General features: G+C 39.5%; 1 protein-coding gene across 1 annotated transcript in view; it reads left to right on the plus strand.

Moving 5' to 3' along the window:
* The window catches only part of grin2ab (glutamate receptor, ionotropic, N-methyl D-aspartate 2A, b), a 105332-nt gene that overhangs the window by 69378 nt on the left and 19783 nt on the right, over positions 1-16171 (plus strand). The window contains exons 5-10 of the mRNA XM_028588581.1: positions 7331-7497; positions 7677-7811; positions 7915-8014; positions 9263-9468; positions 13072-13186; positions 13298-13500. Of these exons, the coding sequence (XP_028444382.1) occupies positions 7331-7497; positions 7677-7811; positions 7915-8014; positions 9263-9468; positions 13072-13186; positions 13298-13500 (926 nt within the window). The remainder of the gene's footprint in view (positions 1-7330; positions 7498-7676; positions 7812-7914; positions 8015-9262; positions 9469-13071; positions 13187-13297; positions 13501-16171) is intronic.

A 16171-nucleotide genomic window follows, 5' to 3' on the forward strand; every position in this document is an offset into this window, starting at 1 on the left:
CCCACATTTCTAAGAATTTTTTTCCCACTGAAAATTAGGCCCTATGTTCCCACAGCCCTATGTTCCCATATTTCTAAGATTTAAAAAAAAATATTAGGCCCTATGTTCCCACAGCCCTATGTTCCCACATTTCTAGGACATTTTAAAAATTAGGTCTTGTGTTTCTACATTTCCCTTCAATTTAAGCCCTATCCTCCCACAACATTTTTTAGGGTTAGGGTTAGGGGGATAAAATCTGATACAAATTTTATGAAAATTTATGAAATGTGGGAACATAGGGCCTAATTTTGAAAAAATCTTTAAAATGTGGGAACATAGGGCTGTGGGAACATAGGGCCTAATTTTCAGTGAAAAAAATTCTTAGAAATGTGGGAAGATAGGGCTGTGGGAAGATAGGGCTGTGGGAAGATAGGGCTGTGGGAACATAGGGCTGTGGGAACATAGGCACGCTCCCATCTGTTTTACTGCCTTTCTTTGCTTCCATACTTCTCTATCACACTTTTACAATGCTACCAAAATGCCGGCCTCTACAGCAGGTCCACTACGACTGGGAGCGCTGGACAACTCAGTAGCAAAATAACATAAGAGTCTTTAAACTTTTGTATGGGGAAAAAGTAAGTGGAAAATATTTTTTCAAGTGTCAGGAGACATGCCAGTCACATATTACATTCTGAGGTTGTGTCGTAATGCTGTGCGCTTCGTCAGTCCATGTCCGCTCTGCTGTCCATTACATGCTTGTCTGAATTAGTGGTGAGACCAAATGCTTCACTAGTCTGAGCTAGGCTATGCTAGCTTGGGTGCACTGCGCCGTGTTAAATGCTATTCTGTGTTTGCCTGGGTAGTGTGCGGCTGTTAAATACTACAGTAGACTTAAGCATAACCTCTTGTTAAATACTTAAGTAGTCTTTGTTAGCATGGGAGCCAACGTCTGAAAGCTAAATGCTATAGTTCTCTGTCAATCCTGGCAATGCTGATAGTCTATGTTCGGTTAGTGGATGTGGGCTTTGGGACCTCTCTCTGTGTTCTAAAACTGAAGAGCTTTTAGTGCTTAAGGGGCCGCTGCTTGTTAGCTATTGAGGGACCTGCCTTTGCATTTTGTTAGTGTCAAGAGAATTATTTATGCTATGTTTCTGCTATAAAGGTTGTCGACTTTGCTGTCCCTGTTCACAGCTTTCAGCAATGTTTAAAGAATGATGTTTGATGTTACATGTTCTATGCTCATAAAACTGTTATTTGTTTCTAAAGTCATATAGTTCAAACACCAAGAAATCAATATGTAGTTTTTTTTGTACCATTTTACTGTCAATACCTCAAAAGCTTTTCTAACACAAACAACTCTCTCTCTCTCTCTCTCTCTCTCTCTCTCTCTCTCTCTCTCTCTCTCTCTCTCTCGGGATATTCTTTGGCTGTGTTACTTCTGACGCTGGTCAAGTGACAACGGCTTCCTCTCCTAGGCTACCCCAGGTGTTTGTTTGTAAGTGGCTTTCCTGAGCTAATTCTTTGTTAGTGGATGGATTTAGAGCAGTGTTTGTTAGCACTGGGGTTTGCAGAACATCTGCTGAGCATTTACACAGAATTAGGCAGCAACAGAAAATGTTTCCTGTCTACCAGTGTAGCTTTTTACTACAGTTTTACAGGCCCTTGTTTAGTGTGCCTACCTTTCATCCCTCTAACATATTAACCTGCAGTGTTTAATTAATCCTAATTACACTGCTAAGGTCCAACACTGCCAGCTGGAGTTTAGCTTACAAAAATCTCTTCTGTAAAACCTGAGGTGACCTTCCTTTGCATGGATTGTATGAATTTTTTAAACAGTAGAAACGTAGGCAGTCTATTGCCCCATATGAACTAACCTTTTTTTTCCAGGGCATCAAATGCTTGACTACTATAACTTATAGTCAGATACTCTGGTATGTTGTGCTACAGTGGTTTGAATTAACATCCTTTTTGCACACCATACCGACATGTGGCTTGTCATAGCAGGAGGAGTTCATTAATAATGTTAAGGATGGCCCTGTTGCATTTAAATGTCCCAGGAGGCAATATGGAACTTTATACCTAAACTGAATGCAATTATCAGTGTTATTAAAGACAACTGTGCTTTTCCTGCAAGACATGTCAGAATGTCTTAACAGGAAAACCACAAGACACCTTTGATTACAAGACCACTCATCTGCTTGCTACACTTGGTTTTGGACTTTTTTAGATAAGAAATGGCATATATACAATATTTAACATCCTGTACATCAATGTACAGTTATTCACTCTGTATCTCAGACGTATCTTAATAGAACAATGTAAACCACCCTAAAAGTCTTTTCTTTTTTTTTCTTGAGAAATTCTCTGCCTAATTATTCTCCCAAAATGCCCCATGAAAATATTCACTTGGATTCCTGCATGGTGAATGAGACAGCCATGACCTAAAGTTCAAGTAGGGCTTTATTATTTCATGTTCATCTTGGTGGAAGCACATTCACATTACTTTCATTTGGACGGGACATTAATTACTGTGGTGGTGACCTTGTTCTCAAAGGTGCCTTCTAGATCCCAACTCATCCATTGGAAATACCTACAAATATAATTTGTATACCAAGTTAGTTTTAGGTGTTACCTGTGCCTGAAGCCTCAGTTACTTGGAGAAGACCTTTTCTACACTGTGTAGCCAGTGCATTTTAATGTTCAATTCACCCGACTAATGTGGGGATTTAATTTAATCTCTCTACAACTCAACTGAGGGCAAAATATCCTGCATTTGTAGTACTGCTGCTTTAACTCTTTCTTTTTTTTTGGTGATTGACTTATTCTGCATTTTGCATGTGACCATTGCATACTTCACTTTGTTGACACAGGACCTATTTTACCATGCTAGTTTGTTTGCACTTTTGTGCAGACTTAAGTGGGATGGTACTTAGCAGCATCTGGGGGCCGTACTTTGTCATGCCAACTTAATGTAGCTGCACCATCCTAACTGACCCACTGCATTAAATATTAATATAGTACATTGCTGGTCTCATCATCATCGTCCTCCTTACCCCTATCTAGTTCTCATTGTCCTGCATACTAGCTCAATCCTTTTCTTTTGTGCTGCCCCATGTCATGCACTCTTCTACTAGCCTTTCAATTACTTTTCCTTAGCTTTTGGCTTTTAATTTCTCTCTTCATCCACCTTCACTACTCCTCCTGTATATACATAACTCCTTCTCCCAACGATTTCTAGAAATGTGTCAGTTTGTCTCTCATTAGCCGGGATCTATGCAACTCTCTCCACCCTTTCATACTTTTTTAATCTAATTGTTGTAAACAGAAATAATGAAATTTGACATAAAGTAGCATGTGTCTGTGTGTGTTCTATTTAATGGTATGCTGGCTCATGAGTATAGCTATATTTTGGCGTCTGTGTGTGTGTGTGTGTGTGTGTGTGTGTGTGTGTGTGTACATGGGTAAATGTGAAACTGTACATGAAGTTCACTGTATTTGTATAATTGATGCACAATGTCATCAGTAAATCTCTAGGTAGAGTATGCGGGTTTGTAATGTGTGTGTGTGTGTGTGTGTGTTTTATGTGTGTGTGTGTGTGTGTAAATGTGAAACTGTACATGAAGTTCACTGTATTTGTATAATTGATGCACAATGTCATCACTAAATCTCTAGGTAGAGTATGCGGGTTTGTAATGTGTGTGTGGTATGTGTGTGTGTGTGTGTGTGTGTGTTATATTTCTGCATTATTCATATGTGAGCTTCTTGGTGGACTTGTGTGATTTGGGGGGAGATGCAGGTCTGTGTCAATGTCTCTTTTTATCTTTTATAATTCAGCAACCACCAGAAACTATCATCTTCTACTTTCACCTCTCAGTCTTCTAAAAAGACTTTTTCTCCCTTTACTCCTCTCCTCTCCTCTCCTCTCCTCTACTCTCCTCTCCTCTCCTCTCCTCTCCTCTCCTCTCCTCTCCTCTCCTCTCCTCTCCTCTCCTCTCCTCTCCTCTCTCCTCTTCAGATTGTAAAGGTATTTTAAAAGAAGTGTGTGTTAGACCACGATGACAGGTGTAAATATTAAACATGTTAAAAGCAAGTTATGAACATGTATTGCACATCGGCAATATCTTCTGTCGGTCAGCACAAAAGGGCGTGTGTGTGTCTGTGTGTGTGTGTGTGTGTGCGTGTGCATATATGATTCCTCACAATTTTACATTTTGCCATCGTAAGTGTTTTGTAGAATAGCACGGTGGGTTATTAGTAGCTGTTTATGATGTATTTTGAAATGTGACATTCTGACACACCTCTCCTGAGTCCTCAGTATACTCATGTGTGTATTTAGAGCTGTAACTATAAAAAAATTAATTATTATTTTCACTTTTGATTCATAAATCAATTTTGTTATTCATTAAATTCATAAAATCCCCACAGTTCAAGGTGGCATTTTCAAAAAACTTGTTATGTCTAACGAACAATCCCAAACCCAAGGCTATGGCAGCTAAAAAGAGCAACAAATCATCTCATTTGAGAACCAAATGTTTGACATGTTTGCTTGATAAATTACCCAAAGGATGCAAAAAAAAGCAGCATAATCAGACAGATTTTAAACAAACCTTCAGGTTAGCTAAATTTACTTGTTTGGAAGAGTAAACAAAGGTGAATGGCAAAATTATTACCTCTAACTGTTGTAAGTTGTAAAACAGTTTACAGACTGACTTTCTGGTTCACCAACTGTACTTGACATAGTTGTGTGCACACAATTTTCCTGTGCAATGAGGAAAGATTACTGACATTTGTCAGTTATCAATACACAAAGACACTTCCCAAATGTTGGGCGAGCATTCGTATGGAAACCCAAGCATTCCTGTTAAATGATGCTTAGACCTATCATTAGGCCTTGCAGTGGGTATCAGTCTATGCCATCATTAATCTACTTGGCTTGGCTTTATATCTCCATTGTATGTATTTGCAAGGCTAACCGACATTGGCTGGGCCTTCTTGCTTGATAGACACAGTTTTATCTGAACGTCATAGCCCATTTGGTTTTCTCAGCCGTCATCCCTGCTTATCTAGCTCCAATATTTTTACAAATAGTTCTTAGTTATATCAGAAGTCTTTTCCACACCATACTATGACCTAACACACATTTAAACTGTCCTTGAACCGTACCCTCACCCAAGGAAAGAGCAGATACTATGTGACTTGGCCTTATATCTATATTGTATTTGCTTAGGCTAATTGGCTGACCACCACTGGCTTGATAGGCAGCTTCATCTGAATGCCATGGCCCGCTCAGTAGTCCAGCAACCATCACTGTATACACTCTTATTAAGTTTTATCTCAGAACAAAGTGGTTTAGATAATCCGGCTAAACTCTTGTCTTGTTTTACAACTGATCTGATCATCTAACCGCTCCGATGATCTTGTGGATCTTGGTTTAAAAAGTAGAATGTAATAATAACCAGTAATTTGCAAAATCACATAAATATGACGCATATTATTGTTATAAACTGAAATTATCCTTGAAAACAATAAACAGGTTGTTTTGTTGACTGATTAATTGTTTAAATGAATATTTCAGCAGTGATTTGTATGCTACTGTCGGTTGTACTCTTGTATGTGCGAGGGAGTGGGTTATTGTGGGTGCATGTTAGTATCTGTGCTTGTGTGTCAGTGTTATCTGGGTAAAACTGAAGATGTGTCTGTTTCCACACAGAGGAGAGATTCTGTCTTTTTTTTCTTTTTACGAATTCTGAGGAAAGTATAAAGCTACAGTCAGATATACACACACACACACACACACACACACACACACACACACACATGCACACACACAGAGATGGAAACAGTGAGATGGATCTTTTTGAAGTACAATTTCATCCTCTCTCTTTCCCACTTTTCTCTCTTTTTTGTAGCGGTGGAGGGAGGTGAGTTAAATCTCGGCGGGGCATGCTTTATGTGTGTGATGGCCTGAGCTGTGAGCTTTCTGTTAGACTGGGGGACAACACTAGAGGCACAATATAGGTTTATACACACACAAACACACACACGCATGCACGCACACTCACTCACACACACACACACACACACACACACACACACACACACACACACACACACACACACACACACACACACGAAGGTGGTGGGGACATGAGCTGACAGCTGATTCTCCATGTGTGTTTATGAGGGCTTTGATGTTTAATGTGTCACGTTCTTTGATGCCCTCTGTGGAGGGGGTGTCAGTGCATGTATGTGTGCATATGGTGGCGTGTGTATGTGTGTGTGAGTGAAAAAGAGGGACCTTGTAAGGAGGTTTGATGTTTGTGTCTTTTTTAGTTTTTCTCCCAAGAGTCTTACTTCTTTTCTACCTCTTTCTGCAGCAGGTATCTCAATCTTACTCACAAGACTGGAACATTTTTCTCCCTCTTATTCTCCCCTTCTGCCTTTTCTTTTTCTCCCTGTCTACTCCTCCTCTCTCCTCTCTGGTGGATGGGCTATGTCGCTGTCTATTTGTTGTGACCCAAGGGGGAAACTCGGCTTACACTTTATGCAAACATACATTCTGCAATCATTAGCAACTTATTTCACACTCACTTTGGGTTTCATTCAGTTTAATAGCTGCTTTGATTTTGGTAATGCTTACTGCTGCCTCTTACTCTCACGTTGACCCCCAGATTCCCTCCAACACTGCGACTAAATGATTTAACTGTACATGGCATTGAAAATTAATGCTGGAACATTTGAAGCCACAGTTTATAGAGGATATCCTCTTGACTTCAAATCAGACTGCTTTTTTTGCAGTTAATTTACAGTACCACAGAGAGATTAGGTTCAGCATTAATTACTTTAATTTCTTTTTTCTATGTTATATTTGAAAAACATTGAGCCAGTTCTACAAAACAGAACCAGACAAGATGAGCAAGCAGTTTGAGTATCGGTATTTGGCTCAGTTAGGTTTTCAGACAATGCAGGGCTGTTGTTATATTGGCTACGGAGGGTCAAAGTGTATTAAACCTGTGAGTTATGAGGCAGTTATCTCCAACAATTAGGGCCCTCCTGTTGCCAGCAGTCAATCTCTTGCAGTGTAGTCTGACTTGTTGACTGAATCTCTCAGTATCTCTTCCTCTCTTACCCATTTTCCCTCGTTCATTTCTCTAACGCTCATACTCTTATCTCCGCCTCTCTCCGGGTCTGACTCACTGATTGAAAATGGTTTTAATTCTACTGGGTTTTTTAGTCTGATTTGCATTCACTCACTCACTCCAGCTCTTATTTTCTTTCTTTTCTGCAATTAATTCAGTTCCTCAGAAAAATCAGCTGACTGTCACTGCTGCTGGCCTGTGTGTCGTTGCAGGATGAGAAGTCCACTTTCTTCCAGTTCGGCGCGGCTTTGCAGCAGGAGGCTTTGCTCATGCTTTCCATCATGGAGGAATATGACTGGCATATTTTTTCTATCGTCACTTCCAAGTTCCCCGGGTACCAGGATTTCATCAGCACACTGAAGATAACCGTGGATCACAGGTAATGAATACTCTCCTCCACATGTGCACACACACACACACACACACACACACACACACACACACACACACACACACACACACACACACACACACACACACTTTGTTTTCATCCTTAACCTTTATTAACGGCAGCTGACAAGATTAGGTCTTGTATTATTTTATGGTGTATTGTTACAGCTTTGTGCGCTGGGACCTGCAGAGTGTGGTGACTCTAGATGCCGTAGATGGCGACCCAAACTCTAAATCACACATTGCCCTCAAGAGGATCCAGAGTCCCGTTATACTCCTGTACTGCTCCAAGGATGAGGCTGTGTACGTGTCTTTAATTTTCTTTTGCTGTTTCTGTCTCACTGTCATACACTGCCAAATTTCTGTAATTAATCTTTATTAACTCTCTGACTCTATTCCTCGTCAGGTATATACTCGAGGAAGCTCGGTCCTTGGGCCTGATAGGAGCTGGTTACATTTGGATTGTTTCCAGTCTCACCACTGGCAACCCAGACTTTACCCCTGAGGTAGAGAGGCCCCATATGTAGTAACAGGTGGCCACTTTTGAGTGGTATGACAAGACAAGCGCTGTTTTTGATTCCAAGCTGTTGCAGGTCATCTCCTACCTCTCCTGTATATAACTCATCTCATTTATTCTCTACAGCTAATAAGAAATACAGCATTAAAGAAATACTGAAATTCTGAAGGAAAACAAATCCGCTTACTAGCATCTCTAAAGCTTAGTAATCAGCATGTTATATCTGGTTCGCGTAATACATACGTACAAAAAACGAAGTGTAAAAAAGACAATTTGTCATTTTATATGGGGTGCCGGACTATTTTGCAGTTTCCAGTTACTGCTCCCTGCCAAGGAATAGTTTGACACATCACACCACCTGTTTTTACACTTTTTTCTTTGTTCTGATTAAACTGACAAGATTGTGTTTCCTTATGTTTACAGTCTTTGTGCTAAAATAATCGTACTTAATCTTAATCTGTCCATCATATTTAGGGGACACATATGAGAATGGTATCAATCTTTTCATCCAACCAAGTAAATAAGAATGTTTACTGCTTTGTTTACATTCTTCTCTCTCTATCTAAAAACATTTGCTCAGCCCCTAAATAGGATGTTAGACAGCAATACACTTTTACTCTCAAAATGTGAGGCAGCAAGGTAACTATTATCCAAATAGGATATAGATATGTGTATAAATAATTCAAAGTTTAATCAGCTCAGATGTTCCCTCAAATTAACACTGGAAACATACCCAATGTTTGCTTACCTTTTCTCAAAAGCCTTTCATATGTTTATTTTCCTCCTTTCCTTATCCATCATTCTCAATCCCTATTTGTGTTGGGTTTTTATGCCTTTGTTTACTTTTCTAGACAAAGATCCGATTCAACATTTAGTGCCAAATTAAAATGTAAAAACAAAGTATTGTCGGTAGATTGATAGACTGGTGTCCTGGCATCTTTTTATGTTTGCTCAGTCTGGTTTAGAGAGATAAACTTCGTGAGCTATTTAGTTTGTCAATTCTTTCATTTTGACAGTTTCAAGATGTAGGCAATACTTGACCAAGCAGTTCAAGTTTGTGGGCATACAGTCTGCTCACACTTATTTAAAAGCCAGATATATTTGTGGACGGCCCACGACACCTATAAATCATCTGCTTGACGCCTTTGAGCGATACATATGGATGTTCAAAATTGGGGTAGAAAAATGTCCAATTGAATATTATACACTTCTCAGATCTCCTTTTCTTTCCTCTCAGGTGTTTCCCCTGGGTATGATCTCCGTGTCTTATGACGACTGGGAGTACCCGCTGGATACGCGGGTACGGGATGGGGTGGGCATCATTTCATCCGCAGCCACCTCCATGCTGCGGGAGAAGGGGGAGCTGCCAGAGGCCCAGAGCAGCTGCTACAGCACACCATCAGACAGGAGCCCGGGGAAGCTCCCACCTAGTGCCCTGCGCAGGTCTGTATGTGTGTGCATGTGTGTGAGTGTGAGGAGATCGAGGTCTAGGGACTTGCATAACTGTTTGTCTTTGTAGCTGAGTGTTAAGCAGTGTTACCTACAGTAAGTCTTTTTAAAGTACTAATGAGAGGGACAGAAAGGAGAAAGAAAACAGAGACGACAGCAGTCTAAAACATTGTAATGTCTAATGACATTTAACACTATGTTTTAGCTGGTGTGTACATAGCTGCTCGGTGTATGAGCTCACTCTGCTGCCGAGAGAACTTGAACTTCAGGTGGAACTCTGTGTTGTTGCTGCTCTGTGTTAACTAGAGCCTAGTATGTGTCTGGTGTGTGTGTATTCATGTGTATTACTGTGTGTGCACCTTACTTCACATGACTGGATTCACTGCCATTAAGTCAGGATTAAAGCAGCTTTTACTAGCTTTGTTCTCTCTCTCTGTTTTTTGTTGTTACGTGGCTCTGTGGGTGGCACGTATGTGTTGGTAGTGTGTGTGTGTGTGTGTGTGTGTGTGTGTGTGTGTGTGTGTGTGTGTGTGTGTGTGCGAGTGCGCGTGCATGTACACCCACATATGCATACCAGTATGTGTGTATGTACTTTTCTCTGAAGTCTCTTTGATGAGGAAAGGGGGAACAAATGGGCACATGTAGCACACATGCAGACATATTTATACTGAACATCCACGACTGCAAAAGCACAGATAAAGAACCTGTTAGTGTTTCTTGTCAAGGTTTTTTGGTGTGAGATTTTGACTACATCTTGAATATGAGGCATTCAGTGGCTAACATATGAGTATTTATTCAGAAATGATATATATATTATATATAAAACTGACTTATGAGTTGCCTCATTAGAATGAGAGCCACAGTGTGATTTTTACCATTATGGCTTTATTATCCCATTTCTCTCTCTTATTAGCCCATTGCAGTATACATCAAAGCATATACAATACCGCCGTTGTTGACAGGTTGATCCAATAGAAGTCAGACCTCAGTAGGAGCTCAAACCTTTTTTTCGGAACAATCTTTTTTCTTTCTGTCAGAGGTACCTCATTTGTCTCACTAACTTTTTAGATATAATTTGCATATTTGTCAAAACAACTGCAGCCAATTTTGGGGTTATTAAACTGACAGTTTAGATTTCCCTACCCTGATTTGGAAGTGGTGAGTCTGTGATCAGAATTCTGCATACATTAGTCTAGATACAATCTTGCCGCAGTGTGCATATAAACAACATGAGGTGGAGAGGAATAGGACAACATAATCTGGCACTTAAAAGACACTATCAACCCTGTTTGATTCCTTGTCATTCTTGCTTGACATGCATTAATATCCCAGACTCCAGTTCATCTTATTTTGTCTCCACAATGGTACAGGTCTTTATTTAGGTTTGCCCTGGTACTAAATTTCAAAAGGTTATTCTGCTTGATGGAACCACTGTACCATGCAAACCCCTAAGCTGTCACTTTTTTTTTCTGAAAAGATGCTCCCTGCCATAATACCGAATGAGGAAAGAGCCTCCCTTCTTTCTTTATTCATACTTTTAGAAAGTGCTCACACAATGACTACCCAGGTTTTCCAATAATAGTAAAATGTTCTGCACATAGTAGTAAAGGGAGCCACATTTTTTAAATGGCAATTACAAAAGCAGTTTTTTTTTATTTTCCTGCAATGTGGCTGCTGCTATTAAAACCGGCATTGAAGTTTTAGTTAATGCAAATAATTTTGCATACAGTAATTTAGAAATCATTGAACCCCTTTTTAATGTAGCTGTACATTTTGTTTTGTCAACATCACAAGGGATCACACAATTACATGATTATACATGGGAATATAAATCTGAATATATGTACAGTATATAGTATAATCTTCCTGATTTACATGCCTCAAAAACACACCAGCCTCATACATTTAGATCAAAATATTTTTCCAACAATGGTTACAAACCTGAAATAGGAGGAGACAGCAGTTTCCCAGAATAGACTGCAACAGTGTTTCCACTATATGTATTCAGCTGTGGCAATGCACAGTGACAAGGGCATCACCTGCTGCATCATGAAGATTTTTCAAACACAAAAATACGTAATTGTTTTGACATGTCACTAATAGTCAAAACATTGTAACCTATAAAGACAAAGGCAGGTTCAGTTATTTAGCACAGAAGTGTCTCTTATGTGTAACTTTGTAGGTTTATGTTAAATTATTTGTGTTTGCTGAGAGGGTAAATCCACAGCAGAGTTGTTTGGTATTTTTGCAGTGCATGCATGCAAGGGGAGACAAGGACCTTTTATTTACTCTTTACTCTGTGTGAGTGGAGCCTGCTTCGAAAGAGCACAGGCCTGTTTCTTTGTAATAACAGATGATTAATGTACCTCTCTCTAATCCACTGTCCAACAACAATATTTATGTCAACACTAATACCTCTCCTGTAGATGAGACAACATAAAATCCCACCTGTTTGAGTTAGAGTGTAATTATCATAGTTTTCACCCGCAGGGTGCACGCTCAACAGCAATCAAACAATTATCTGTATGCATCTTGACTTCCTGTTTAATATTTGAGTATATGTATGAACCCCTCATGGCCCTGTGCCCTGCTCACATTAAAAACAGAAGTGTATTTTAGTGTCTGTTTTTAAATTATTGTTTTAGAATAATGACGCTGTTAATCTGTGAATACTTAAAGCATCTTTTGAATGCTTCTGTTAAATGTGTGTTGACATTAACGATAGTAAGAATTATTAGTTAGCTCTTTATATATACTGTATAAAAGTGGACTATTGTGCAAAATTCCAAAAGTTTTCTAAAACAGATGTAAAACTGCAAACCTTTGACTTTTGAAATATTCTATTTTAGTCAGATGAAATTTCAGTCGTATAGCATCACACAACAAACCGTGTTTGACAGTGTCAAAATGAATCAAACCATTTGTAATAAGACGGAACACATGGCATCTAAGACAAAGTATTGTCTGTTTTGAGCTGCTGTGCCTCTTGTGATTTGGTCTTTTTAGTAAACTTCCTTAGACAGGCTTCTTTTCCCCCAGTGGGAATTCATGCTATTATCCCAGTCTTAACACTCAGAACATACTGCCTTCTGAAAGTTGTTTAACTGGAGTGAGTGTATTCTTAATCCCATATCACTCTGTGTGTGTGATACTGGTTCATTTACTCTTCTCTACAGCTTCACTTTAAGTGTGTAAATGTTTCAGCAAAAGATCTGTTTGCATATGCAAGATAACTATAGTGAGTAACAGAGTGAGGGCAGCCGTGTTGCACCAGTGACTTGTCTTTCAGGCGTTTATCTGTGGAGAAATCAATGCAGAATGTTGATGGGAGAGATATGTGGCCTCTGACTCTTTCCCCTCCTACACACAAAGGGATGCTCACACACACGTACACACTCAGGCATGCATGCACACACAGTGGGTGAAGACAGCATTGATTTGAAGAGGATACTCTTGCAGTGATTATAGAGTGCTTAACTTGTTATTTCAAATGTATCTGCTCTTGTGCACACATACTCACAAACACTCAAACAGATGCAAAACAAAAGCAAATAACAGCTTCCTACTCTCTCTCTCTTTTTGTCCCTTTTGTTTCAGACACATGATGCATGTATGGAATGAAGGGCGTGACTTATCCTTTACTCCAGATGGTTACCAGGCCAACCCCAAATTGGTTGTCATCGTCCTGAATAGTGAAAGGAAGTGGGAGAAGGTAACAAATGAACACAGTGGTTTTGCAAAAGAGCACGGAAATTAAAAAAGTCAAAACACTTTAATGAAGGTGGCTATCCCTGATTTTGTTTGTGTGTTTGCGTACACACAGATGGGCCGTTGGGAGAATGGGACCCTGGCATTGATGTTCCCAGTGTGGCCAAGGTATAACTCCTTCGGGGATGAGGATGCGGATGAAAACCATCTCTCAATCGTCACCCTGGAGGAGAAACCTTTTGTCATTGTCGACAACGTGGACATCCTCACCGGCACCTGCATGAGAAACTCTGTGCCCTGCCGCAAGCATGTCAAAAAGTAAGTAGACATACACTCAATATGAGCAAATATACAGCACCTACCCACTGCTCAAGAGCTTTGTAAGAGACACACATGCTCAACGTTACTGAGAAAAGGCTGACAGTCCCTGAACTTGAGTTGGTTCAGGAGGTGAGTGGCACTTGTTTGTTCTTCTCACTTGAATAATAAAGGTGGTGTTAGCAAAGTGGTTTCTTGATCTCAGGAAGGCATTTCACACTCAATTAGTTCCACTGTAATATATCTACTTTTACTTTTTCAGTAGAAAGAAATGAATAGAATCGCACCTCTCAAACCGTTCTCAATTTGTCTAAGAAAATAAACGTCAATCAGCGGCCCCTTGCTTGTCCACTTTTGTTCTACAAGGATCTATACTGGGCCCACTCATTTTTACTTTATATAATAATGACTCACCATCTCTTTGTCCTCGAGACTGAAATTCAAATGTATGTGGCTGACGATGTAATGTATTCACATGGTGGTGCTGAAACACAAGTTGCAAGATACATCTCTCCGATGCAACAAACCTCGGGCATGCCCTCTTTATCCGAAGCCACCAGGTGGCTTTCTCTGTGGTTTTATTAATGGAACGTATGGTCCCCCCCCCTCTTTGCTGCTAGTTAATACTAAACTCAGTGGTCCATATTACAACTTGGTTGTCACTCTATACATTTTCTTTACTAAGACAAATAGGTTGTGTGTAGCCCCAGATGTTTTTTATCAGGAGAAAGGATGCTTGTATTTGAATCAAATTCATTGCAGCTAATTTCAGATTCATATATAACCACTCCACATGTCAGCTAAGGCAGCCAAGATGTACATCAGTGAAGATTTTTCCATACATTACTGACTACTTTGTATTGTTTGTTGTTGTAGAGGAGTAAAACTCTATTACACCTTCTGTCAGAGACTTTAACGCATCACCAGCAAAGTAGTTCTCATTTGGTTCATGGATAATCACTTCTGTCAGCATTAATAATGAATTGCTCTCTGTTGCTGTCAGCTCGCTAATACCAATCTGTCGTTCTACTTGATTTTTCTTTCTGCTACCACTGTAATTGCATGTGTTGCCCATTGTAATCTTTGTTTCATTGTTCCATTAATTCAGTGTGATTTGTGTGTCATTTTAGATGTCCTGAACATGTTGCTTGTTTTAAATATTACAATTACTAATTAATAATAAGTAATTATGCTTATAGTTTCCCTATGGGGTATGTATTGACTACAAACATTAACATTCATCTTAGTAATGGTCTGCATGCTTGTACGATATTTCAATAATGTTTATATTTTCACTCTTTATTTTATCCTACATTATTTAAGATGCGATCAGGTATTGCAACAAAGAAATACCTGAACACTTAATTGTGAAATGTAACCACTACTGAATATTTAATGTTGACATTAAAATACAACTGAACTTGAAGTAGAATTGAAGTAATTTACATTTATCTGAATTTCTGTGGTTTCACTTGTTGACATGTTTAGATGGCAATTTCATGTTGTTTAAAAAAATTGCCTTGAGGACAGGGTTTCCGGTCTCTACTCTGAACTTCTCTTACTTGGATTACAGAACTGACAGTTAGTTAGTAAAAGCAGAATACCTTTGGGTTTTACACAGTAGGGTGGACAAAACAAGAAGTCTTTCCCTTTGGCTTTAGGAAATTGTCACAGGTTAATAAGCAATAATGAAGAATTAGATTCAGCCCTAAATTGCACAACTCAAAAGTACCTCTTGGAAATTTCAAAAGGGGAATTGATCATTGTTCAAGCATTCAGTAGTGATTAAAGTTCACAATTAGGTGTTTAGTTGCTTATAAGGTTCAAATCTTTATAGGCTTTTTTGGCTTCCATACCAAGGATGAAAATCAGCCTTTTGGCTCACTCTGGCATATTTACAGTTATGTCAATGAATGTGCAGTGTTTTCTATTAAAAACAAACAACCTATAAATAAATTAATAAATAAATAAATCCCCGCCTGAGCTGTACCTTGAGACAGAAAATGAAAGAATGTTTCATGTGGGACACAGCCCAACCTTTTGTCATCTCCCAGCTGGACAACTGCAACTCTCACCAAGCCGTACAATATTCTGTTCAGCAGCTACAAACCATCCAAAATGCTGCATCCTGCCCTGTCTGCAACTTCCCTAAGTTCTCCTTTGTCGCATCCCCCATGTGTATTGTACCCCCCCGTCTTGCTGGCCACTGGTGGCTGTTAACATCAAATTCTAAATTCTGGTCCTGGCATTCAAGGCTCCTCAGGGATTTGCATGTGCATATCTGCAGGCTATGGTCTATGCGTATACTCGCCAGCCTGTACTCTGTGCTCTGCTACAACCAGTCGATTTTGCTATCCAATCCCCGCGGTAGCTACGTCATTGTTTCATCTGGCCTTGACTCTTCTTTCTACGGCTCCCCAATAGTGACATGTCCTTCCCACTCCAGGTGGAACAGCACAATTTCTCTATAAACCTTCTATTGTAAAAAAAAAAATGCTTCTCACCCCTCAATATTGTCATTTCCCATATCCTCAGTCACATATACTATTTGAAAAACATCCCTTGTATCTGTATACTTAGACTTTTCTAGTCTTATTTTTAGCATATCTTTATCAGACATGATCACATCAGGATCGCAAGAATTGTAATTGTTATCGTTATGTTAAAGTTG

This window comes from Perca flavescens, chromosome 2 (assembly GCF_004354835.1).
Source record: "Perca flavescens isolate YP-PL-M2 chromosome 2, PFLA_1.0, whole genome shotgun sequence".
Taxonomy (NCBI): domain Eukaryota; kingdom Metazoa; phylum Chordata; class Actinopteri; order Perciformes; family Percidae; genus Perca; species Perca flavescens.